Source organism: Gymnodraco acuticeps, unplaced genomic scaffold (genome assembly GCF_902827175.1).
Source record: "Gymnodraco acuticeps unplaced genomic scaffold, fGymAcu1.1, whole genome shotgun sequence".
Taxonomy (NCBI): domain Eukaryota; kingdom Metazoa; phylum Chordata; class Actinopteri; order Perciformes; family Bathydraconidae; genus Gymnodraco; species Gymnodraco acuticeps.
In genome coordinates, this window is record NW_022990201.1 from 390,367 (window position 1) to 416,879 (window position 26,513).

Genomic DNA, 26,513 nt, shown 5'->3' on the forward strand with positions numbered 1-26,513 from the left:
TATTTGTAAAACGTTTTTTAAATCACATCCAATGTTAGGGTAAATGCCTGAAAGCTATACAAACATGGATTCCTCAAATCAGCCAAAGTCGGTAGTGAAAGGTGACCCAAATTGTGTAGCTTTATTAAGCCCCGAGCCTGTTTTTCAGGTTTTAGGCTCGAAAATGGCATTCCCAGAACAAATGACCATATCTTCCCTTCTAAAAGGGTTAAATTAATAATCTTTTTTCTCAAAGCAAGGTTACACCTGTGAGTTGGATGTAGAAGTGTCAGAATCAATATAAATGTTTTTATTTTAAAGAAAATTCAGATTGAAAACTGTAAATTATAGTGTCCGTCCAAAATATATGTTGTACTTATAGTGAAAACTAACCTTGGATGATGGGTTAGTAGACTAAAAGCTTTAGGAATCCAAAGTACAACATATAATAAGTACCCTGTATCAAGATAGATGCAAAACAAGTGACATTTGACCTTTTTAGAGAGATTTAGCCAAAAAAAAACACTTCTGGGGTCATTTGGTGGATTTTCCATATCTCTGGCCCCCCTTGCTCGATTTTGCTGATTGACATCTCTTTCTAACCGTCAGAGCCAATGGAATCGAGGGGGACTCCCACATACTCCTTATTTGGTAATGTGTGTGTGTGAGGCTGCCTCATAGCCAAGACCGGAAGCTGCGATAACTCTGGTGGCTACCATTAGCAGCTAACTTTTACTCTCAGATTTTTACATACAAATGGTATTATGGATTATAAATTTAAAAAAAGTATCACCCAGAAACATTATCAACCTATGGATTAACCGATTCAGTCGCGTGTTTTCTCGTTTTAATGCCATTGAACACGTCTTTTGATCAGATTGACAGCTACGGTGAGACGATCTCCCGTAAAAGCTCCGTAAAGGTACGTGTTGTGATGTCTGTGTTGTGATGTCTGTCGCGAGTTCGGATCACTCAGTGATGACACTATATACCTAAATAATCTGTGGAACCTCAGCTTTAATCGGATATCTTGTATGTGCAGCTACGATAAGTAATAAGGGTACTTTTATCTTGAGTTCTGTGCCAAAGTGCGTTAGCATTTTTCGCCACGGGGTCATTTAGATGCTTCAGGGTGGAGGATGTGATGTTTCCCACCCAGTGCGGGTGCCTGGGGTCTGCCCGTCAGGAAGTTCAGGATCCAGTCACAGAGGGCGCTGTTGAGCCCGAGGTCTCTGAGCTTGATGACCAGCTTGGAAGGCACAATGGTATTGAATGCTGAACTGTAGTCAATGAACAGCATTCTCACATATGTGTTCCTCTGGTCCAGGTGTGAGAGGGCAGTGTGGATGGTGAGGGCAATGGCCTTGTCTGTGGACCTGTTTGCTCTGTAGGCAAACTGCAGGGGGTCCAGAGAGTCAGGGAGGGAGAAGCTGATGAAGGTTTTTGACTAACCGCTCAAAGCACTTCATTATGATGGAGGTGAGTGCTACTGGGCGGTAGTTGAGGCTGGTGATTTTTGTCTTTTTGGGGACAGGAACGATGGTGGAGAGTTTAAAACATGTGGGGACAACAGACTGCAGCAGGGACCTGTTGAAGATGTGTGGGTGTGGGAAGTTTGGGGGAACACATATAAAACACATCCTATCTTCATTCTGCAAAAAAGAGCCATACGAATTATACATAAAACGACGTACAGAGAACCAAAAAATACATTATTTATCAAACTAAAAACACAAAAACTACAAGACCTGGATGACTATAAAACTATTCAAATGATGTTCAAAGCCGCAAATCAACAATTAACTCATATCCAGGGATTTTTCACACGGAGAGAAAACATGCACATGTTGAGAGGAAACTGCATTTTCAAAAAACCACCCATACGAACACATTTAAAACTTCATTGCATCTCATCACAGGTGTTGGTCTGTGGAATAACTGAATGATGCACTGAAATATTGTACAAGTCTATCTAAACTGAAACTATTATTAAGAAGCCAAATCATTAATGGTTATGAGGGGGACCTGTACAATCATATTTGTTATTTATTGTAATTGTAAAAGTGATTCTTTTTTGATTGTTTTGTTAAAAAAAACAAGACAAACATGACGCTGATGACAATGACCTAATATTTTATTTACAAGGAAAATGTACTCTAGACGGGGTAGGACCAGAAAAGTTTTCTTTATCAGGGCTTCGATGTCTTATTTGAGATTTTTTCTTTTCTTTTTTTTTGTTTGTACTTTGTTAAAATTATTATTTTTATTGTTGTATGTTTTGTTTCTGACTAGTTCAATAACTTGACAAAAGAAAAAAAAAGAAAAAAAAGATTTCTGTGAACACCTCTGCCAGCTGAACTGCACACACCCTGACTCCCAAAACACACCAGGAGCGTCTGCGTCGTGTTACGGCCGCGCCGCGGCGGTCGTAAGGATCGCGGCCACTCTAGTCAATGGGTGCTATTACACCACACGCGCCGTGTTACGGCTCAGACGCGTCCCAGAAGCGGCTCGGCGCAGCGCTTCTCTAAAATTAGGATGAATCCTATTTTTGCCGCGGCGCAGCCGTAAGGTAAAGTCGGGCAGGCAGCCCCCCCCTCGCAGGAAGTGGAAAGGTGAGCATCCGGGCCAGGCCCATCCCCCACATATACTAATTTAGCAGACCCCACAACACCTCCACTACGAAACGCACCATGGACGACGAGGTGTTCATAATGGAAGTGGAGAAACACACAATTTTATATGATGTAACCAATGCTTTTTACAAGGACAACATCAGAAAGGACAAGGCCTGGTTTTTAGTCGCTGCAGTTTGTGGAGTGGAAGGTAACAACTACATATTAATGTTTTAAACCGGCTCCTTCTCCTCCCCCCATCCCCCCGTAGTCTTTCAAGTAGGAGAATACATGCCAGCGTTCTCCTCCGGTTTACAGGCACTGTAAATGATATATATATATAGAATAATTATGATGATGAATGCATATTTTTTTACCACTAAAATACAGCAACACATCTTTGATTCATGTCGTTTATAACTGGAATATTACAATTATTATTAACTGTGTCTGTAGTCTACAACACAACAAAATAGGAAATAACAACAATAAACACGATTTAAACAGACACAAACATAAACCATTTAACTACGTATAGCCTACTTACTTGTAGAAGTACAAATGTCCAGGAAATATTCCAAAATCAACAACAACTGCGAGGCTGCACACACGACGCTCCGCTTCCGCAACGTTTTGAAACGCGTCTGGTGTGTGTTGTCGCAGGAGGAGGTCGCAGCGTTGCGCAGCCGCAACGTAACGCGGCGCAGACGCTCCTGGTGTGTTTTGGGGGTTAGAACACGGCCAGGGGCCTTCTGTGGGTTAACCCTTTCAAAAGGATCTGCACATATCTGCCCAGTTTAAAACAAAAGGGCAGGGCTCCTTGGCCTTTAATGTGTCCACAGCCTGACGCAAAACAGGCATACAAAGAGTTCAGCTCATCTGCGAGAGACACACACACAGACAATCCCCCTGTTCCTTTTGTAAACAGTCATTGTGCTTATATTAGTACTGCCTAATTTGTGTGGACAATTATTGTGAGCAGCAAAACCAATGGAGGTCTATTCAACAGTTGTTGAGATTTTACCCTTAATTGAAACATGAGTGACAGAATCAAAGTGCGACATGGTCAAAGCATCAAACCAATTCAAAATAATACAAAGAAACAGATTGTTACTCTTAAACACACACACACATACAACCCATTTGCACTTTAACCCAATCACACACTTGCATGTTTGTAAGGGAGGGTAGCAGGGAGCGCAGGTTCGCCACTCTCGCTGTCACCCCCGGCATGGCGCCATGAGACTGATGTTGGTGGCAGACAAAAGCCCCTCTCTTCACCAATAGTGAACGTAGATCAGGCCTCTGTGGCTGCAGGGGATGGAGTAAAGCACTGGAGTACTGAGAGGGAAAAAGAGAAAGTGAGAAGAAGAGGGAGAAAGACAGCAAATACAGAGTGGATAGAGGAGAGGAAAATAACATGTAGAGTGACGAAGCAAAACAGTACAGAGATGACACCAGGGTCACCCATGAAGAGAACAGTCTAACAGCATAGCAATTACACCAATTTTCATATTGTGGCTTCATACAGTGTCTGTACATGAGAGAGCCCATTTGCAGTACACATTAGGGGGAATTACTTTGGGTTTTAGAAAGAAATGTTGTGTGAGAGCCCATTATTACAGTAAATGCGTCGGGATGGTGAGTGCTGGTTAAAAAACAACAACCCACAGCCTCATACAAATGGGTAAAGCCTCTCATGGCTAGAAAACAAAGCGGAATATTCCAGAGGAAGCATATGAGTGACAGATAGATGCAGTCTCTGCACTCTGCACTCTGTCTGTGAGTTCTCTTTTAGGAATACATAAGTGTTTTTTCTCAAGAATGTATTGACTTAAACAACAATCGCAAGGCTCAAGTGTTTTCACGGCAAAGACCTCGCTTGTGTGTGTCGGGGTGTGCATTCATGTGTTTGCAGAAACAATTACGGCCTTGTGTGGCTCAGACGGCAACAACAGGCAGGTGGGTGGAATATGAATTCACCTCAGACGAGGCCTCTCCCACTGTCGAGCTTCAAAGACTTTAGTTTATTGTCTCACTTCGGGATACAAGCACAGACTTTAAAGGTGAACTGAATATTTCATGTCGTCAAAATGTCCTTAACAATGGCAATGACAAGAAAAGTTTAGCAGAAAGTGTCCATCTAAAAAAAGACCACAAAATGATGCAACTACTTAAAAGGAATTTCAAACATAAACGCAGAAGTGACACGAAGGTTAGATATCTCTCACTTTATTTTAATCGAATTTGAAAGCTTCCTAATATTTGCCTTTGCTTGGATATTTCCCTTTTTATTTCTTTACACAAAATCTGATTATGATACTCTGATAGTTCAACACATGCATGCACAATTTAAAATATATTCACTGTCAAAAAGGTATTGTTCTATAGATTCAATTGGACGAATGGTTCCTGACAATTACAACAAGTTGTCCCTTACAATTAAGCCACCCAGCATTTTGTTAGTTGAACAATTTCACTATTGGATAGCAGAAGGATTTTCTGTAGTTACTCTTTAGAGCTCTGATACAGAGATAGAAGCGTAAAAAGAAATAAGGCTATATTGAGATAAACGTTGTGATACTGAGACAACATTATGATGGATTTCAGCGATACATCATCTCCTTGTTCCTTGTTGTAAGGTATCCAGCTCTGTGGACTCCACTAATAGCAATAAAAACTGCTATACAACTACTTATGAATATTTATTGGCCATCAATAGTATCAAAAACCAGATTTGATTTTCTCCTGAGACTATATTGGGTTGGCAATGTGAATCCCCAGTTTTCAACAACAGTTTTTCTTCTCTTTCCAGAAAGCTCCAAAACATATCTGAATAAACACTTAATAATGCCTTATGAAATCTAGCTTTAAATTAGTTAAGAATAAGCAGGCTACAATGCTTATATTTTAGTGTTTTCTATTTAGCCTAGGATAGGCTACTAACAAGTTAGCCTAATGCAATATTGTTATGTTAACATGCTAATGCTAAAGTTTAGTAACACACCCAGTTCTGTCAGTTTTTTACAGCTCTGTGATAAGGCTATGTTCAGTATATTAGCGTGTTGTAAGCATGTTAGCATGCTATGGAATAATTCATTTCAAAGTAAAGCTGACAGGAACTAGTTCTTAGGTAGTTTGAATTCAGCTCGAGAGTGGCGGGCTGCTATACTGAGAAGGATTAGGTACATTTAATATATTAAAGTGCTATTGCAGCAAAAATGAAGTCAATCAATATAACAAAACCTAGCTTTGATTTACTTTCAATCCTGAGACTAAATTGGGTTGATAATGGTGTTTACCCATTTTAAACCTGTGAAAAGCGTCTTACTTTAAAATCCAATGTTGTACAACTTTCGTTCTTTTTTTTTAGAATGCTCAAATACATATCTTAATTAACACTTCATAATGCCATATGACATCAACACTTAACAACTGCAACATTAACATGCCAATGCTTGGCATGTTGGTTAATATAGATTATTTGAACTGCATATCATGTCAAGTTTTCTGTTAGTTTTGAGGTAACCTTTATCCTATCGAGGTCAGGAATTTTGAACCCCACCAATACCAATAACAACTTCTAAACTTAGAGATGATAACCAAATATAAATATATTAAAGTGCTAAAAAAAACAGGTCATGAACACACCAGTATCAAAAAACCTGCACAAGTGTTCTCTCAATCCTGGTTTGACATATTTTCATGCAATACATTTTGGGTTGTCACAGTGGGAAAAGCAGGTGAATGAATTCTGAATTTAGTGATTAGGCTGTTTTTGTTTCTGTCAGGCCCAATCCCAAACCACGCCCTACACACTACCCCTCCGTTTTCGTGTTCGCGCGGAGGGTCCGCCACATTAAGTGCTGTTCCAAACCAACGAGTCTGGAGCGGTGTGGAGCGGGAGTGGGCTATCAAGCCCTCAAACAGCGGTGTTGACTTGAGACCGGTCTCTACCTGACCGGTCTCAACGCTGTGTGTGTCCGTCAGGAAACACGCTACAAGTAGTTCCAGCAAACATCCACTGATAAACTGCGATGTTAACAACCTCATGATAACCTCATATATTTTTAGGATCATGCGTGTTTAGTCTAGAAAAACGTAAATGTATGCATTTTATTATAAAGTTGTGTATATTTACAGACTGTTAGAAAATCACAATCCGCTATTTTCACAAAGCCTCGTCCGAGTCCAAGTATGCAATAAAAAAAACGGAGATAAAAGTACAAACAAGGACAAACAAAACACATAATTTGTCTTAAAAGCAGCCTATTACGTGTTGTTAGAGCATTATAAAATATGTGACAAATTGTAAACATAACAGTAAAAGTAATCTCTGCAAAAGAGTGGTGCGTTAATGAGTCCTAAAATACGGAAATTACTTTACCACTTCTGGTTCCTTCGTCTCGAAGTCAATGGTTTTTTCACAGGTTTGTAGTAAGATGCCTGAAATAAGATCTGTGATAAACACACGTTTACAGGACTTTTACACTTTGTTCTACGCCATAAAATATGTCCGTAATTTAACCCCTTTTATTAATGTCTGAAGCTTCCACGTGTTGTAGAAACAGCAGTTGCTAATAAGTGACTAAATAATCTGCTAAAGGTCATCACCTTTAGCTGAGCGGTGGAGATGGAACCGTACCATAAACATGAACTGCCCACAAAGTTTATTTTTTGTAATAATCCGAAATCCAATGGGGTAATCTCACTAATTTGTGTTGAGGGAACCCTTGCGATGCTATTTTTAGGGTAGGCCTTCAAAAATACGTAATCACTGCACCACTTTATATCCACAAGATATATCATATTTTAATACTAAAACCTCCCTGCAGTTTATATACAATTTATCATTTATTTTAAAGACAGTTATCTTATTGATTGAGTATAATTTGAAATATCCATAATATGTCACTTAGTCAGATGTCATCAGTTTACTACATGATAGCAAAGGGGTCCTTTAAGGGACATGGTTGGGAAATAAATCCTTCTGCATGACTGCGTTCACCAGAAAAACAACTTTTTAGATTTCTATCACATCAGCTAATGGATCACTTTAAGACTGTAATTCAGCTAAGATGTGTTATCATCTAAACAGATGTACTACATTTTCAATGACTACAAATCAGGAGAGATATTACCCCTCAAGACTAAAGGAATGAACATTGCAGTTTATTTATGTAAAATAAAATACATTCAAAAAGGTAATTATTTTGTTGGAACTTTGAACAGAGTCTAACACAAAATGCTGCATCAGCCAGCTAACAGCAACATTCTGGAGTTCCTGATGAAACAGGTCAAGAGTGATGAAGGCACATGCTTACACACCTGCAGCAATACCACCTGGTGCAAGAATTACATAAAGATATCAACACATGCTTTAACTTCACATTGCGGAGGGGCAAAGCAGGGAAATTGTACTTAGAATGTCCAGCAGCTTTTTAAGGACACACTGCATGCCAAATGAATCACAGTGAATCAGACGTGCTTTGCTGGCCGGAACAGTGCGCTCACAGCGGTGGTAGCGCAATCGAGGACAAGCAAACAGATGATGGTTCCGTTCGAGGTGGTGGTGTAGGGGGGGGGGGGGTTGGTGGTGCTTAGAGGGGGGGACAACATCTGTCAGCCCTGAGGCACAGTCTCCAAATGACTATGCAATGAGCAGAGAGGGAAGCGGCCCGGGAGCCCGTGAGAAGACACAGCAGCAGAGGAGGAGAGACAGGCCGATAGACACACATACAGATGGACAGAGAGATGGGGGCGAGACGGAGACGGGATGACAGAGAGGGAGACACGGAGATGGAAGAGGGAACAGGGGTTGTAAAGAAGATGGGATGGGTAACTCTAGGTGAGCAGTGGGATTCCATCGTTATTCTTTTACGCCTTTACGGGACATTACCCACTTTCTCAGCAGGAGTGAAAGCTAAACAATTCAATGCACCTGCCAGGATAAGGGACCTGGTTTCCCCCTCTTAAAGCATTGCTAACATAAAGTATAAATACATCCACACAATGGCATATGCTGGTATGTGATTTATTTATGGCCACTGTAAATAATTCATTATTTCCATAGCTCAAAGTGGATCAAGTTGTCTAAAGTGGGAAGCTGCCGGTTAATTATCTAAATGTTTGTCTTGTTTTTGTTCATTCACGAGTAAAGGATCTGTAAATCTGCATTACTCATACACGCCTTCAAACGTATGTACAGCCATAAGGGGCAGCTGTAGCTGAGATGGAAACCCAATTATCCTGGAAGACGGAAACTGACATGTTACTGTTTGTCAGGTCTGGCAGGGCTTTGCGTTAGCTAAAATGTCAGGCAGCATTCAATTAGCCGGGGCTTAAATGCCACCGATCAAGAGACAGTAGTTGAGTTTGATAAGTCGGATCAAACAGTTGAAAGCACCTGGTCGATGCAGCGGGCAGAAGATAAGTCATAATTATGAAAATGTGTATCAACTATCTTTACTTTCATGTCCTTCACTTGGAGTCACGTAGCATCGATGGACTTTGATAGGTAGCATTTGTCATGAATATTAATGGGGAGATTAGATTGTATACGTGCTGTCAATGCAGAAACTTTACATGGATACACATGGATACCCTCGCAATTAACTCTTAAGTTATGCTACCAGTCTACCCTTATGACTGTTAGCATTAGCTACGTTTAAACCATTTTATCTAGTGGCAGCTGACAGTAGATACAGGTAGTGGTATTAAACTAATACACCAGTGACATAAACATAAACATCATACAATGAGGTCTTCTTCACCAGTTTATTTGACATCAGAAGGTATTAACTGTACTGCCCACATCCTAAGTCCTAAATTGCACTTACTTTGACTGAGTCTCACCTTAAAGTGCATATATATTTTTCCTGATAGAACTGTCTCATCAGCATTGCTGCACACTTCCAACAGATTTACTCAGGACTGCAAAGAATAATCAGATCTGAGGATGTCATCTATAGCTGTCTTATCAGCTGAAGGACATTGTTTATCACTTATCTTATTATCACTTCAAGGCTTTCCAGTACAGTTTGATTGTCTGCACACAAAGCTGCTGCAGATATGTCGTTGACTATGCAGGTGCCCAAGTACATGTATTTGGGCTACAATTACACGCATTTCAATAAAGAGGGAATCATTTTTTTTTATAAAATAATGTTTATTGACATATGCCATGTCATAGAGATGTGAATAGTCTTTGGCAATCGGACCCTATCATGGTAACGTATATCTTATGAGTGATGTAGGAAGCAGTCAGGAAGCAACGTTATTCATTGGATTTCCTACTCACAAGTGCAAATGATATATCGCTTACATTGCACTCGCCATCACGCTCACATTAACAGGTTCTGGATTGTAGAATAATTGGAAGAAGAGGTTTTTAAATAACTGCATTTGTTGAGGATGGGAGTTCTGAAGAGCTCCACCGGGGCAATGGATCTGTTGGCTAGAGGTCAATGTTGCGTGAAAAGACAGCTCACAGCAGGAGAGAGAAATACAGATTTAATGTTTGATTGCAGCACAGTGATTTGTGGTGAAATTGTTGGTTAACCTGTTTAGCCCGGATGCCCCCGTCTGGGGAAGCAAACCCAGACATCACACGACGTAGCTTTACGGAGCAGAAACGGCAAATAGTCTAACCTTTGCTGTTGTTCTGATCAAAAGTTCTGTTCAATGGCATTAAAACGATAAAAACGCTGCTGAAGGTTAATCCATAGGTTAATCCAATGTGTCTGTGTCACTTTGAAATGATTACTGATAATCCATCGTCATATTTATGGAAAAAACTGAGTATTCATATCTGCTATGATAGCTACGAGAGTGTATGACAGCTTCCGGTTTTGGGCATTCTGGTTGCGCATCACTCTATTCACCAATGGGTAATGTTTAGATGGATTTTAGGAACTTCCCCTCGATTCTATTGGCTCTAACGGTTAAAAAGAGGTGTCAATCATCAAAATCGGCCGATGGGTTCCAGAGATATGGAAAATACACCCAAATGAGCCCAGCAGTGGATTTGTTGCTAAACCTCTCTAAAAAGCTCAATTGTCACTTGTTTTGCATCAATCTTGATACAGGGTACTTATATGTTATAGTTTGGATTCCTAAAGCTTTTAGTCTACTATCCCATCATTCAAGGGTGGTTTTCACTACAGTATAAGGTTTTGTTTGGACGGAAACTATAATTTACATTGTTTTACTATGTTCAATCTGAATTTACTTTAAAATTTAAAAAAATCTATATTGATTCTGACTTTTTTATCATTGCTTTGAGAGAAAAGATTATTAATTTTCCCCTTTTAGAAGTGAAGTTATAGTCAGTTGTTCTGGGAATGTTTTCGAGCCTGAGACCTGAAAAACAGGCTCAGGGCTTAACAGGTTAGCTAAAGGATTGGATGCCCATAATCAACTGATCAGAAGCATTTAAAAGAGTGAAACACGGTATTGAGAATTAATAAAAGTAGTCTCGCTGATTGAACCCACGCAGAGCTTTATCAGGGCTTCGATGTCTACAAAAAAAACTTGCAGATAACACAACACCTGTGATTGGGCAGCATTTCTCCCATTTATTTTAAGGCACAGTAATGTAATTTTAGGCAAAGCCTCTGCAAACGTAATGTTTATTAGAATCACTGCTCTCCATCCCATTTTATAAAAAAAAAGTTTCACACACCAATTGCATCGTAATCTTCTCCTATTAAGTTTGAGACAAAACAAATGTTCCTACCTTCACTCCAAATCACAAAGAAATAATAAAATAAAAAAACAAATAACTGTTGGGAATAATGGTTTTGATTGAGTACTCACAGTTTGGCATTGCTGTGGTTTCTTGGTGAACTTATTTTTAGTTTTCTTTGGGTTCTTGGCGAATGGGTTGGCAGTGACACCGGGAGATGTTGAGACCTGCTCATGTTTCTACTGACATGTATCAACCTCCTGTGAGTACTTAACTCTCTCCTGGCTAGACCTGCTCACCTTTTACTGCCCTTTAGCTTCAATTGCAAGACTCAAAACCAGTGGATTCAGGATACAACTTCAACAAACTCTTTGACGATGAGCGGTAATTGCATCGCCGCCAGTTCATAATTGCAATAGTGGACAAAGTATTTACTGCTTTTACTGAAGTAATTTCATAACACCAAAAGTGTAGAAATAACACTTTTCACATGTACCATTAGCTAGTGCATGCATACCATTAGAATGTCAACTCACCATAAAACACTTACTAATGTCCTATTTAGCATAACCAAAATCAACAACGTCTAGGCCATCGGTCCTTACCCCAAGTGAAGGAGTTCAAGTATCTCTCCGTCTTGTTCAAGAATCAGGGTACAATGGAGCATAAGGTGGGAAGTGGGAGGGAGACTACAATCGCTGTGATGAAATGAGAACTGAGCCCGAAGGCAAATCTACCGGTCCACCTTCACTCCTAATCTCACCTATGGTAATTAAGGATAGGTAATGACAAATAACAGGTTTTTCTCTGGAGGGTGGCTAGCATCTCCCTAGGGATGAGGTGAGAAGTTCCACCATTCCTTAGGGATTCAGAGTACAGTTGCTGCTACATTGCTAACCCATTTGAGGTGGTTCTGGCACCTAGTAAGGACGCAACCTGGTCGCTTTCATAGGGAGGTGTTCCAGGTGCGTCTAGCTGGGAAGGGACTGTGGGGCAGACACAGGACCAGGTGGAGGGATTATATCTCAACACTGGCCTGGGAGCATTAGAATCCGCAGTCAGAGCTGGTTAATGTGGCCAGGGAAAGGGAAGTTTGGGGCACTCTGCTGGAATGTATACCTCCGTGACCCGACCACGGATAAGCGGGAGAAGATGGGTGGATGGATGGGCACAGGGAGGCCATTGGCTAAGAATTGTCCCTCAATAAACTCCAAATGATGCCTTTCTGTTTTAGCTTACTTCTCTAAGAACAACCCAGAGTCTGATCTTTATTTCCCCTCAGCCTCTGCTGGTATGTCTGTGGGATAATCCACTGTTGCCTTTATAGTTTGAAGGATTATTTATTAAAAAAATAACCCTTAATCCCATTACATAAATGGTTTGGCAAATTGATCAGTCTTTTATTTCATTTTATCCCCCTACCTTATCTGTTACTGGCTCTTTGAGAAACATTCAACTTGAAACATTGGATCAAAGAATAGAGGCAACATGTCATAATGGCTGTAAAAAGTGTAGGAACATACACTTGTATGCTTCAACAGGAGTTCTAAAACGAACAGTTGCTGACAAACATGGAGAAAGTGCTACTCAGATTATAGGATAAACTGGCCCTGACCCTCCACGTTTTCATTCAGCTGGCAAATAAATATTTTAAATACAAAACAGCACTGACTCGTGCTCATTCTATCAATCCCAGTTCAAAACTGTAACCTCAGTCAAATTAATCAAATTAGCTAAAACCAGTTTATGAACTTGTATTAAATAATTCCCAACTAAGTAGTTCTCATGGAGAAGCGAGAAAATTGACCTCCCAAGAGAGTTTAAATCTCAACAATTTTCATTGTTCCACTTTTTATAGCCTTTTCCAATCTGAACACTCTTAAAGTCTAACAACATAAACAAATTAATGTATTGCACGGTGGGAAATCAGGCATAGATTTATGGAGAGGAGTCACAATCCAATTACTGTGTGACTGTGTGAGATGGAAGGTATGAGGCTAATTTCATTAATATTCTATCTTGGACTATTTACGGTACTGCATTGGCGGAATGAACTCAAGTATTCCTTACACATATCTTAACTGTCCTCCAGCTGGCACGTATACGCTTCATTAACCTTTGTCATTTTCAACCTTTTTGGCCTCATAATTTAAAGTTTCTCACACACACACACACACACACACACACACGCAGTTTCACTGGCTTAAATGTTACTTTACTACTTTAATTGTGCAAGTGTGGTTTCTTTACTTATTCAGTGCTGATGAGAAAAGTGTTATTGATAGGACTGCTATATTTCTAGGAAGCACTTAGATGACTGATCTTAATCACATTGTTTTTCAGAATGCTTTCGGTTATTTTTTATATTCCTAAATCCAAAAACAGGACATTTGATACCAAAAGTTATACTCAGGCCATTTTTGATTTTGCTTTGGGAGGAAACTAAAACTGAAAAAAAAACAAAAAAACAGTTAAAAAACATGATTAACAAATTACATTTAAACTTAAATAGCTTCTGCACCATATTTTCCTGGAACTGAACAAGATTATGCCACAGGAATCCGTTCCATATTGTAGCATCTGATCTTGAAAAGGTTTAATAAAATGTATATACATAGAAAAAGCATACTTGTTGCTTCAGAATGTAGCAATCTCCATATTTAGTCACCATGGTGTATGAATCTTTATATTTCAATGTATTTAAGTGGTATACACATTTCTGTATTAGGCCAAATAATATCATACTGTGCGTCTGTAACCCACCAGTGACCAACACAAACATCAGTACATTTGAAGTTGTCTACTATTCCAGCTGAGTTCCAGGGAGTGAGCACAACGTTAATTGGGATTTGTAGTTCAGACAGCGTTTGAGTGCATTTGATTGGATTGGTCAGCATGGGGCTCACGCATGTGGCATTATATCTGCCTTTTGTGATTGATGAACTGCTGTTTGTAGTAACTGCCATTACCCAAGTGAGTGCTGACAAATGACTCACTAGCATGACAGAGCAGAAACACTTTGCTGTATGCTGCCATACTGAGCAGGATATTGACTGTGAGAGGAGTGTGTATTATTTTTCTCACGGCTGTCTGATGATATAATAGGCTCACAGAGGTTGTCATGCCAAAGGCCATCTCTAGAGCGCATGTAAGCCTCTGTGTAGCGACTGAACTCCAGCACTAGCTCTTGTAGTGGCCTGTAATTGCTACATGTATTGCACTGACTGGAAACCACTAGACATCAGTAGGAACCATCACTAACTAAGTCTAAAGGCCTTGACACACCAAGCCGATTTCGGCCGTTGATCGATGTCTGGCCGTCGATGAGCGTCCTATCGCCTTACTCAGATTGGTTTCATCCCACCTGGACGCAATAATTATACGATTATAAGTCGCTATGTGAAACAGTATGTGAAACAGTCTGTGATGGACGAGAGTGAAAATGGAACGCACACGCTATTTGTTGTTTGTATGTATCATGCAGTCTGTCTTCCGGTTGCCTCTTTTGAATGACGAATACACACTACCGCCGCCTGCTGGTAAGGAGAGTTATTGCCACTCACGCATGCGCAGTGCGTACGTGCTACTTGGCCGTCGGCTGAAGTCTTTGCGGTGTGTTCCAGTGCGAATTTTTGGCCAAGACGCAGGAGACGTGAGGTGGGTCTGTCGGGACGTGTTCTTTGGTGTCAGTTTGGTGTGTCAGGGCCTTAAATACCATGACACACCATGACACATGTTCTGCACTCATTTGCTCTAGGTGTGGCAAAAAACGGAGGGAAGAAATGTTGTCGAACCATGCGTCCGTTCTTTGAAGTTGCACAGGAGTGAAAGATAGTGGAAAGGTTCATCACTGTAGGAACGAATAATACTTCCATACGAGCATATGCCTTGTGTAGTGCACATTATACAGAGGGAGATCACAGCGGCTCTCTAACAAACTCATTCTTTTGTTATTGTTTTTGATTTAAGGCCCCCTGTGGCAGAAAATTACATGTTTTGAGTTTAAATCTGATTGCCTTGAGGTTTAAATTGAAAACGAACTCCAAAAGACAAAAAACTCCCAAAAGAAAAATGAAATCTGACTATTAGCAAACTAGACAATACCATGGTAGAACTCAAATCACAAGGTGGCCACGCTCTTAAGCGTACTCTTTATTGTTCATTTGACTCTAAATTGGACCATAATGTACAAAATGACCATCGTGCCATTTAAGAAGACTCTTAGCTAGCTATTGAGACCATAAACTTATCAGGAAAAAGTTTACTGAGGTATACAATCTAGCAGAGGTGGGAGTAAGTCCTACATGTGCAAGTCATGAGCAAGTCTCAAGTCTTGACCTACAAGTATCAAGCAAGTCCCAAGTCACTGTGGTGAGAGTCAAGCAAGTCAAGTCAAGTCATTGCTCAGGTCAAGCAAGTCAAGTCAAGTCATTGCTCAGGTCAAGCAAGTCAAGTCAAGTCATTGCTCAGGTCAAGCGAGTCAAGTCAAGTCAAGTCATTGCTCAGGTCAAGTCAAGTCATTGCTCAGGTCAAGCGAGTCAAGTCAAGTCAAGTCAAGTCATACAACATTCTGATGAATAAGCTCAGTTTCCACATTTAAATCAGTTAAAAGACAGTGGTTATGAAAATGGATTCAACCCACACTATGATCTTCATTACATACACAGTTAATCATTTGAAATCTAATTTAGACCGATGACAATCATATTAGATTCATATTAACCCTAGAACTGCAGATAATATAGCTAGGACTCAAAAAGTCTGTTCAAAAAGGCAGAATTCCAGAAATCATATATGGCATTTGCCATTACACATATTTAATTGAAATGTCTGTTAACACTAGAACCGCCAACAGCGTCAGCGCCTACATAGATATCATTTTCAAATCATTTAATTTGTTCCTCTTCATAATTTCCTTATAAACTAAGTACGACGATTTAAAACTCACTTAATTGGGTTCATTTTGAAATTGCTTCAGTTTATCATCATAACAGATAAAAAAGTTCAGATTCATTTTACAATAAATCAAGGAATGATGCACTTCTACAAACAAAAACAACATCATTAAAACATTTAAACAAACTACTAAAAGTAGATGAACTACATTATTCAAAAGTTTACAGTCATCTCTCTCTCTCTCTCTCTCTCTCTCTCTCTCTCTCTCTCTCTCTCTCTCTCTCTCTCTCTCTCTCTCTCTCTCTCTCTCTCTCTCTCTCTCTCTCTATCTCTCTCTCTCTCTCTCTCTCTCTCTCTCTCTCTCTCTCTCTCTCATTTAAATAGAGAATGTAGTGAGATAATAACCCTGAAATATTAAAAGTGGTGGGGTGGGCCGAACAACGCCACTGGCTGTGGAAATTACACCCCTGGAGTGTGACCAACAATAAAAGATGCTGACCGGGCCTTTGTCTGTTATGAGCTGATTGCTAAACATCTATATGTTGCACCTTAGTCATCATGCATTTTTAATGGTGGTTACACCGTGGGGGAATGTTGGTTATAGACTTTACTCAGGAGCACATTTCCACAAGCGTCTCTGCTACTGTACACTCTCCTATTGACACGGTCCACTGATTCAATTATGTCCGCATCGGATATTACCTGGAGATTTCTATTTGAAATTGTGATTTTTCTTCCGTAGACCATGCGAGAATTGCATGAGAATTTGGCAAATATGTGGGACCTCTAACAAAAGAAAGAAGCTCATGGGAAATGAGTGCTTGCTAGGCCTGATTGAGCATAGGCAGAGAGAGAATGGAGAGAGACAAACAGCAGAAATGTGAATGATGAGGGGCCCACACAGAATAAAAAACGCACACACACATTTGCTACATGATTTACCACACTGATTATATCATCAAGCCTAACAGAAACAATGTATTATTTTATCTATGGAATCATCAGTTGAAGTCTTACTGTCAATGACATGTTACCCAGATGCTTATAAGCTGCCTCAGTTGCAATAATACGCTTTACATTACAAATATAATCAGCCTCTCTGTATTTTTCTTTTTTTACGACCGACTTTGCTTTGGTTAAAGAGCACATATTGTGCTCATTTTCAGGTTCAATATTGTATTTAGTGCCTCTACTGTGACATGTTTCCATGCTTTAATGTTCAAAAACGTTTTTATTTTCCTCATACTGCTTGTTGTGATTGGTCAACCGCTTAGAGATGTCCTGCCCCTAAGCCTATCATGAACAATGTGTTGTGGGGGTAGGTGTGTGTGGGAGAGAAACTCCCTTGGAAGGAACTTTGGGATTTTAGCCTTAGCATGCACTAAACCCAATGTAACACACTGCATGAGTGGGAAAAGGGAAAAAAAAGAATAAAAGCGCCTCTTTATTACTGAAAACTAATCTGTCCTTCTTCTTCTCTTCAGATCATGCTGCTGACTGATCCCGAGGTGGAGAGCAGTCTGCTGATCAGCTCTGATGAAGGAGCGACCTACCAGAAGTACCGCCTCAACTTCTACATCCTCAGCCTGCTCTTCCACCCCGAGCAGGAGGACTGGATCCTGGCTTACAGCCACGATCAAAAGGTTAGAGAGGTGTATTATGTAAGACAACAGAACAATGTAGCCTAAGAAAAGAAGAAACCAAGATATTTAGCTTTAGTGTCCTCTTCTCAGATATTTTATTTATAAGAAAACCTGCTTTTCATTAAACAAATTAGGCTGTAGGCGTATAGTTTCACACTTAAAGTATTAGCCTACAGAACAGTAATCCTGCTAGTATTCCCCAATTCAGAAAAATAACAGCAATCTGACTGTTATCGTTTTTTGTAACTGTGGGGGAATACAGTTACGTTTTTTTCTATCCTGATTACGTAATCCCGTTAGATGTAAATGTTACATGTCCATTTCTCCCAAAGCCTGTTGAAAGGGATCATAAGGAGCTGAGTGTTGATTCAGATGAGAAGAGATCCTGTTACACAAGAGAGTGACTCAAAGCACAGTCAGTTCATGAAGTCCATTTTGGAGAGAGTTGGAAACCCATGGATTGTATAATTCATGTTGAAAAAATACAGCCTAACAAAAACCTAACCTAACCTAAAAAAAGAAAAAAAAACCTAACCTAACAAAAAAAAGAAAAAAAACAACACACTTTTGACTTCTTAAGTCTACATTTTTGTATGTTTTACTTTTACAGGAGAATGTTTGTATTTATATAAAACAAAGCTTTTGGAATGACTCCTCTTTGACTTAAAATCTTGTTATTGAGTAAACATTTAAACCTGATGATTGGCTCGTCATTTTGAATTTCTGACCGAAAAGATTTCCACAGAATTATTTTGAGCCAGCATTTAAGAGGTAAAAAATCTCTGCGCTGGTGTTGCAGATGTGTTTCTTTGGAGTGAGTGTTCCCGCTGACTAGAAGAAAACACAACCCTTGGAGTTGCGCATCGCTCAAAAAAGTCGCCAACCGCTGCTCCCAAAGTAAAAAATGTTTCACCTTGACCTCGTTTACTGGTGACCTTTCGACACTCGACTAATCAGATGACACATGTATGTTGCGGCGCGAGCTACCTGGGGACCAGGGGCGGACTAGCCATTGGGAATACCGGGAGTTTCCCCGGTGGGCCGGTGCTGTGTGTGGGCCGGAGTGTAAGTGTTCCGGCCCAGCCCAGCCCAGTGGGGTGTGGCCCACTGGGCTGGGCCGTTTTGATAGGCTACCTTTGTTCCATCTATCAGTTTCAATTTCCCACATCAGGCCCGTAGCAGCTGTCACTGAGCAGTGAACGATCAGGAGTGAGTGACTGAGAGACCTAGCTGGCAGTTGGTTACAGATGGATAAACAAGCTCCAAAGCGTAAACGCGATTTTGTATAGTTTGTGTATACAGTATACAGTATTGTAGCGAGCCCTGGGTTCAGAGGGAGGGGCTTGCATAGGGGAGGGGAGGGGGGGGGGGGGGGTTGGCAGGGAAACGGGGTTCAGGGGGAGTGGCTGTACGGCTTTACCCGTAGGATAGAAAAGGGGGAAGTGACGTCTGACTCAGAGGTCGCGCGGCTGTGGAGAAGAACGTGTTGCCCACATTCTGTTACTGAGTTTAGGCTAGTTAGCTAGCAGGTTTATTGTTTTGGGTGCAGTCACTTTTGCCTCCACTTGCTGTTCAAATAAATGTTGAAAGAAAAAGTTAATCTGTTTACAGTTCTGTTTTATATGAGTGTTGAAGAAGAAGAAGCATTGGGAGGGATGAAACCCTCTTTAATGGTCACACATGCAGAGCACACAGCACACACAGTGAAATGTGTTCTCTGCATTTAACCCATCATAGTACCAGGAGTCTAGTACTAGGAGCAGTGGGCAGCTATTGTACAGCGCCCGCGGAGCAATGGGAGTGAGGGGGGAAGGGGGATGTATGGTGCCTTGCTCAAGGGCACCACGGCAGGGCAGGAGGTGAACTGGGACCTCTCCAAGTAGAAGTCCACACTCCAAATGTAGGTCTGGCCGGGGACTTGAACCGGCGACCCTAACGGCTCACAGTCCAAGCCCCTACTGACTGCCATAGATTTAGTCACTAATTTTGCTCTCAAAGTGCACCAGATTGATGCATTTAACTTCAACATTTAAAAAAATATCTTCCCGGGGGAGCTTGCCCCCGGACCCCCCTAGAGGAGGTGAGGTCCACCACCTGCCCACACCCCCTGTTAAATTGTCTCACCCACATTGAGGATGCTTCCTACGCCCATGTTTTATTCCATGTGTCAAGTCAGGCAAATTGGGTCAAAATGTTATTGCATCAATGATCTGTTAACATTAAAATCACTAAATATATGCTGTAACTATTTTGCTCTCGGCAACTCAAAGGCTCAGGTAATGTGATTACTATATGAATAATTGTCCAAAATAACGTTGAATGCATAGGGTTTTTTGTTAAGTAACATACTTTCGTCGCCGGCCGGCCGATACATGCCGCGCATTAAGTGGGCCTGTCTGTCAATTAATCCCCGGGCCACTTTTTCCCCCAGTCCGCCCCTGCTGGGGACGTATCCATAGATTTAAATTAAATGGCTGTTTTCACGGCAAGGCTCTGCTCCTGAACTCACGGTGAACAAAGAGTAAATCGCGTAACATGTGAATGCAGCTTAACAGTGATTCATATATGTTTTTATTTAGTATCATGTGCTCATCATTTAGATTTTTTATGGGGAAAAATTGGCTGTAGAAATTAATGTGCTTTGATCACACCACTACTGGTATCGTTAATGACAGTGGTGAGCCGTGACTTTTATACCTAGGCCCTCTGACCCCCCACCTCGACATTTTTTTAAATAAAGAGTCACAACGTATACTTCAGCGGAATATCAAAACAACGGCCCGGGGTGCAAAACACATCAATGAAAGCAACCCTCTACCACACAAAACAACACCAGTAAATAACCCAATTTGTGTTCTTTTTAAATTGAAAAGGATATTGCATTGTGTTTGTTACTTTCGTTGCAGTTGTTTATATGTCTTAAGTGTAATTTGTAGGGCTGTCAGTCGATTAAAATAGTTGATCGCGATTAATCGCAAATTAATCGCACATTTTTTATCTGTTCTAAATGTACCTTAGAGGAATATTTTTTAAGTTTGTAATACTCTTATCAACATATGAGTGGACAAATATGCTTTATGCTAATGTTTATTATCATTTCAACAATGACAAATATTCTCATGAATATTAAACACAACAACCTCTGAACATTACAAATATTCGCCTCAATTCAACCTGGAACCTCTCTCATTCAATACAACTGGTGTGTGTGTGTGTGTGTGTGTGTGTGTGTGTGTGTGTGTGTGTGTGTGTGTGTGTGTGTGTGTGTGTGTGTGTGTGTGTGTGTGTGTGTGTGTGTGTGTGTGTGTGTGTGTGTGTGTGTGTGTGTGTGTGTGTGTGTGTGTGTGTGTGTGTGTGTGTGTGTGTGTGTGTGTGTGTGTGTGTGTGTGTGTGTGTGTGTGTGTGTGAGATGGATCGTTGGAGCTATGTGCAACTCAAGGCATATGCTCGAACGGGAGCTGCCTGGACGCTGCAATCATGTTGCGCACTATCCGTGCTGAGTGTGCTGACTTTTCGTACAATGTCCCACTGTCTGGCTTCCTGCATAAAGTCAAGTGCTCGGCGCAGTTGTGGCGAAATGTCGCTCCTCTGTTTTCATTTAAACAGCTCCTTATATCCGTTAGCGCAGCTAGCTAGCACCAGATGCTAACTGTTGTGGAAATAATTATCATAAGACGCCAATTAGTAACATACAGGACAAACCTCGATGTCTGTTTACCTTCTTTAAGGACACAGGCGGCTTAGCCAATAATGTTATTGTTCCCATTCTGTGACCGGTCAATACTGGGATACAGATGGTCTGTGTTGTGGGTACACTGGGACACTTCCTTCTCTGTATTTGTGGACTCCAAGGTAAAATCTTCGAGGTCATAAGTGTCCGAGGCAAGTAGCTCTGTGTTCCCACACTGTTTAGGCTATCTCCTCAAATATGTTGTTTACTCTCTGCCCCAAAGTAATCCCCACCACAGAGACAAAATAAATAAATCATATTGCCAGAAACTCAGATAACGACTTGTTGGAGGCAGTTGCAGCTATCATAAACATCAGACAGATAGAAGTGAAGAGGGAAAGGGAGCAAGAAATACATGACGCACACACAGAGCGAAACGCAGGTTTACAGGAAATGGCAGATCACAGGGGCGGAGGTGAGGCTTCTGGTTATTCAGGTGGCCAGTCTTCAGCAGAGACAGGGACAGTTCCAGAGCAAAGCCCCCCTCCCCCTTCTTCTTCTTCTCCTCCTCCTCCCCCTCCTCCTTCTCCTCCCCCTCCTCCTCCGCTCAGTTTAGAGCACACACCACGTCAATTCTGGAGAGCCTCTCTCTTGCCAGCCCATCTAACTGGTTTCGCAGAGAGTAAACAACATATTTGAGGAGATAGCCTAAACAGTGTGGGAACACAGAGCTACTTGCCTCGGACACTTATGACCTCGAAGATTTTACCTTGGAGTCCACAAATACAGAGAAGGAAGTGTCCCAGTGTACCCACAACACAGACCATCTGTATCCCAGTATTGACCGGTCACAGAATGGGAACAATAACATTATTGGCTAAGCCGCCTGTGTCCTTAAAGAAGGTAAACAGACATCGAGGTTTGTCCTGTATGTTACTAATTGGCACCTATTGAGTTAATTATTGACCAAATTATTATTAGACTAATGTTTTTAGGTTATCATAAATGATAAAAAGAGAGGACTGTTGTGGAAATAATTATCATAAGACGCCAATTAGTAACATACAGGACAAACCTCGATGTCTGTTTACCTTCTTTAAGGACACAGGCGGCTTAGCCAATAATGTTATTGTTCCCATTCTGTGACCGGTCAATACTGGGATACAGATGGTCTGTGTTGTGGGTACACTGGGACACTTCCTTCTCTGTATTTGTGGACTCCAAGGTAAAATCTTCGAGGTCATAAGTGTCCGAGGCAAGTAGCTCTGTGTTCCCACACTGTTTAGGCTATCTCCTCAAATATGTTGTTTACTCTCTGCGAAACCAGTTAGATGGGCTGGCAAGAGAGAGGCTCTCCAGAATTGACGTGGCAACTCTACCGTGGAGTCAGAACCTCTGACTCTTGGATTTGTGATGTGAATACTCTGGTACCAACTCCAAATAAATCACAGTGGTTTGACATCAAAGCTCCGACTCTTCCCGTGTCTCCTTCCTGAGTCGGTGACTCCACTTCATGCTACACAGAAGTTTCCTCTACACTAACCACAACAATAAACGTAAGGTCTCTCTCTCTCTCGCTCGACCCACACATACACACACCCTCCCGGTCCTCCCAATGGCCAGTCGGTGCCTGCCGGTGAGCGTGGAAGTGTGGTCTGCCCATGGATGTATAATAAGAACTGCCAACTGCAAGCAGGCAGCAGGAGCGGGGCTGTCAGCATCAGCTTGTAGATGGTATTTTAAACTCGATGCGCTCTGAAACTACGGGGCGGCCGAGGAAAAAAATACACATGCGTTAATCGCGTTAAAATAATTAGTGGCGTTAATTTGACAGCCCTAGTAATTTGGCTTGGCTTCCTATTTTGTAAGGACATGCTTTTATTTTTAAGGCAAGTTTATGCTGTTGACAGGCAGTTGTTGTTGCTATGGAAACAACGTGACGGAGAAAAGCTTCACAGCGGGCGGAACTTGTCATAAAGTCCGCGATAATAAAACCCACCCATTTAGAGGGAAGATATGATTGGTCAATTGTACTGTCATTTGACATTACTCTCTCGTAACGGGTCCTCTGTGAATTTACCAATCAGCTCCTATCTTCACCTCGCAGAGACGGCTAAAGGAGCTTCTTTCATTTAACCCTTCACATTCCAACATAAACTGAATAGGCAGATTCAAAGGATTTATTTATTTGGAAATGTTATTTCAAATACAATTAAATGAAGTTATTTTGGTAAAACTAATGAAAAATATAACAAACAATAAAAGAATAGGCTATTACATTTTTTTAAATGTTTTTAAATATTATTTTGTAGAATATCTTAGGCCCTCAGAGAGGGCCTAGAGGGCCCTGACGGCTCGCCACTGGTTAATGAGGTCAATCTTAAACGCAGCTTTATTATTGATCAAGTGAAGTGTAATAAATGCATTAATAATTGTATCTTGAAAATACTGAAGCAGAGAGAGATACTTAAAGTAAGAAATGGGAGAGGTCATGTTTAAAAAAAAAAAACGTTGAAATAACCGTTTGCATTAATAAAATGCTTTTCTTGCAGCTCAGCCCATTTGGGTCTAATATTTCAGCTGTGATGAATAATGAAAGCATTCTCCTTTGCTGAGGAGACGTCTGTGTGTGTGTGTGTGTGTGTGTGTGTGTGTGTGTGTGTGTGTGTGTGTGTGTGTGTGTGTGTGTGTGTGTGTGTGTGTGTGTGTGTGTGTGTGTGTGTGTGTGTGTGTGTGTGTGTGTGAGAGCACGCCCCCTGCCTCTGATTTGGCTTTCCCTACTCGACGGAACATCTAACAATCATTCCAGCGAGTATAATCCCTCTATCACACACACATACACATGTATACCTCTAACACACTCCTACACTTTTGTGGTGCGATAACTCCCAAACCCACAAACACTATTACATTTCTAAATTAACTTTGAAGTTGTGTTTCCAGCCATTTTTCACTTTAGTTTACCTGTTTTTGAATTCAGCTTCTCTTCCAATTGACTGACTATATGCAGTGAATGAATACTTTTTTTTTTTTAAAGGGGCCTGAGCTTTCAACCCACTCTCCAATGATAATGATAAACCAATGATGAGCTGGGTTTAAAGCATCAGAAGTCTTCACACAGTTTTGACAGTATTGTATGCATTCCAGTTCTTCCACAGCCTATAAAATCATCTTAAATTGTATTTTGTATCACGAAAATATGCCTCCGGGAAACAGTCGTATTTTGTGTTTGCACTCCAAGTCCGACATTGCCAAAAAGGTAAAGGGAGACAGACTCTTTTTGGAAGTGAATACATAATGTGTCCTACCTGGAAGCAATACCAATGCATAGTGCGAGAAGTACCCAGAATGCTTTTCACATTTTCCTCTAATTGTTTGACAGTTGTTCTGCTAATTTCACACAGAATGTATAGAAGAATATTAGGTCATTTTGGTATTATGAATTAAGTAGAAAGCATTTTACAGACCGTGAACCTGGAAGGTAGCAACCTTTTCTGAAGACATTAAAATAAAATGTCTATAGTTTATATTAATTAAGGAGGGTACAGAGAGAAATGGGAGTTCATGTTGTCTGTATTTTGCAACACAGCATTGTAAAACAAAATCAGATCAGATTAGATGAGATTATATATACTTTATTTATCCCAAATTGGCGAAATTGTTTTGTCACAGTAGCAGAAAGTTAACAGGTATTACACATGAGTCAAAACAAATTAATATAATAAAAAAAATACAAATAGAAAAAATGAAAGATAAACATAAACAGTAAATATATACACATCAACAGTATAAATTATATATATCGATAGAGAATATCTAAATAATACACAATATAAAAATACTGAATACATGTGTATACTCTATAATAGACAAAACTACTACAAAACTGAAAAATATAGATATATCATACTGTAAACATTACGCAAGTTCTTTTTACAAAAATTGAAAATATCCAATAAGGGAGCATGAGCACAATATGTATAATATGTGAAAATGTCCAAGCTCGTTAAAAGGGATAAACAGTTGTATCTCATTATCCTACAACAGTTATCAAAACATACCAAACTCTTTTGGTGGAGTTTGGAGTTCTTCATTTGTCGCCTGAGGAAAGAAACTGCTCTGTAGTGTGAGGGCAAGACAGTGAATACTTCTGCAAGTCTTGCCAGACAGCAGTAAGATGTACCGGTGTGACTGGGTGGTATTTGGGCTCTTTGCAGGCACCACTTCTCCCCAATATCATTGACGCTCAGTAGATGGGTACCAATCATGTTCTGTACACTTGTTCTCGGCTGTGCACAAACCATCCAAGTTTGTAATATTTTCTGTCAGTTCGCCTTCTACAGCTCCTCGGTCAAAGTTAACTTTGTTTAGGTTTTGCTCAAAAACACAGCTGTTTTTCACCAGGATGCAGAGGTGTGTTATTACTATGTCAGGTTGTCTGTGAAGGACATTTGAAAGTCTCATAGCTGCTTCAAATCTGGTACATGATTGTGGTGTAATACAAAACCTTAACAACAGCAAATGTTCCATGTCTGCAGTCATGGATGTTCAACATGAACAGGAGTGGGCCGAGAACACAGCCGTTTTCAATACTTGAGTAAAGAAAATGTGACCACCAATCTGAACTGCCTGATGTCTGTTTGGGAGGAGGTCCAAAATCCAGATAAGTTTGCTATACTCAAGGCCAGAGTGCTATTTTTGCCAATAAGTATCATGGGGGATATGAAATTGAATGCTGAGCTGAAATCAACGGTAACACTTTATTTTGATAGTCCATAGTTAACACTCTATAAGTCATCAGTTGACATTCAACAACAATGTTTCAACAGACAAGTAACATGCATTGAACTAACTGCCAGTAGAATATAAGGTACATATCAAGTGTTGATCTATAGATTTTACAAAAAGTGTCTGTTGACTGTCAACATGTTCTTTGCAACAGGTTATTAACCGATATTCAACCTTACTATCTGTAGATTGTGTCAACATCTTCAAAATTGACAATCAACTACTCAAAATCAATC

At 40.5% G+C, this 26,513-nt stretch overlaps 1 protein-coding gene across 4 annotated transcripts in view; it reads left to right on the forward strand.

Annotated features, from left to right (window-relative positions):
• LOC117547462 (VPS10 domain-containing receptor SorCS1) overlaps positions 1–26,513 on the forward strand; it is a 235,697-nt gene that overhangs the window by 133,670 nt on the left and 75,514 nt on the right. For all 4 annotated transcript variants that reach the window (XR_004569193.1, XM_034218221.1, XM_034218222.1 and 1 more), the window contains exon 4: positions 17,661–17,819. Coding sequence is in view for 3 of the 4 variants with exons in the window: in XM_034218221.1 (XP_034074112.1) it covers positions 17,661–17,819 (159 nt within the window). In the remaining variant the exon portion in view is untranslated. The remainder of the gene's footprint in view (positions 1–17,660; positions 17,820–26,513) is intronic.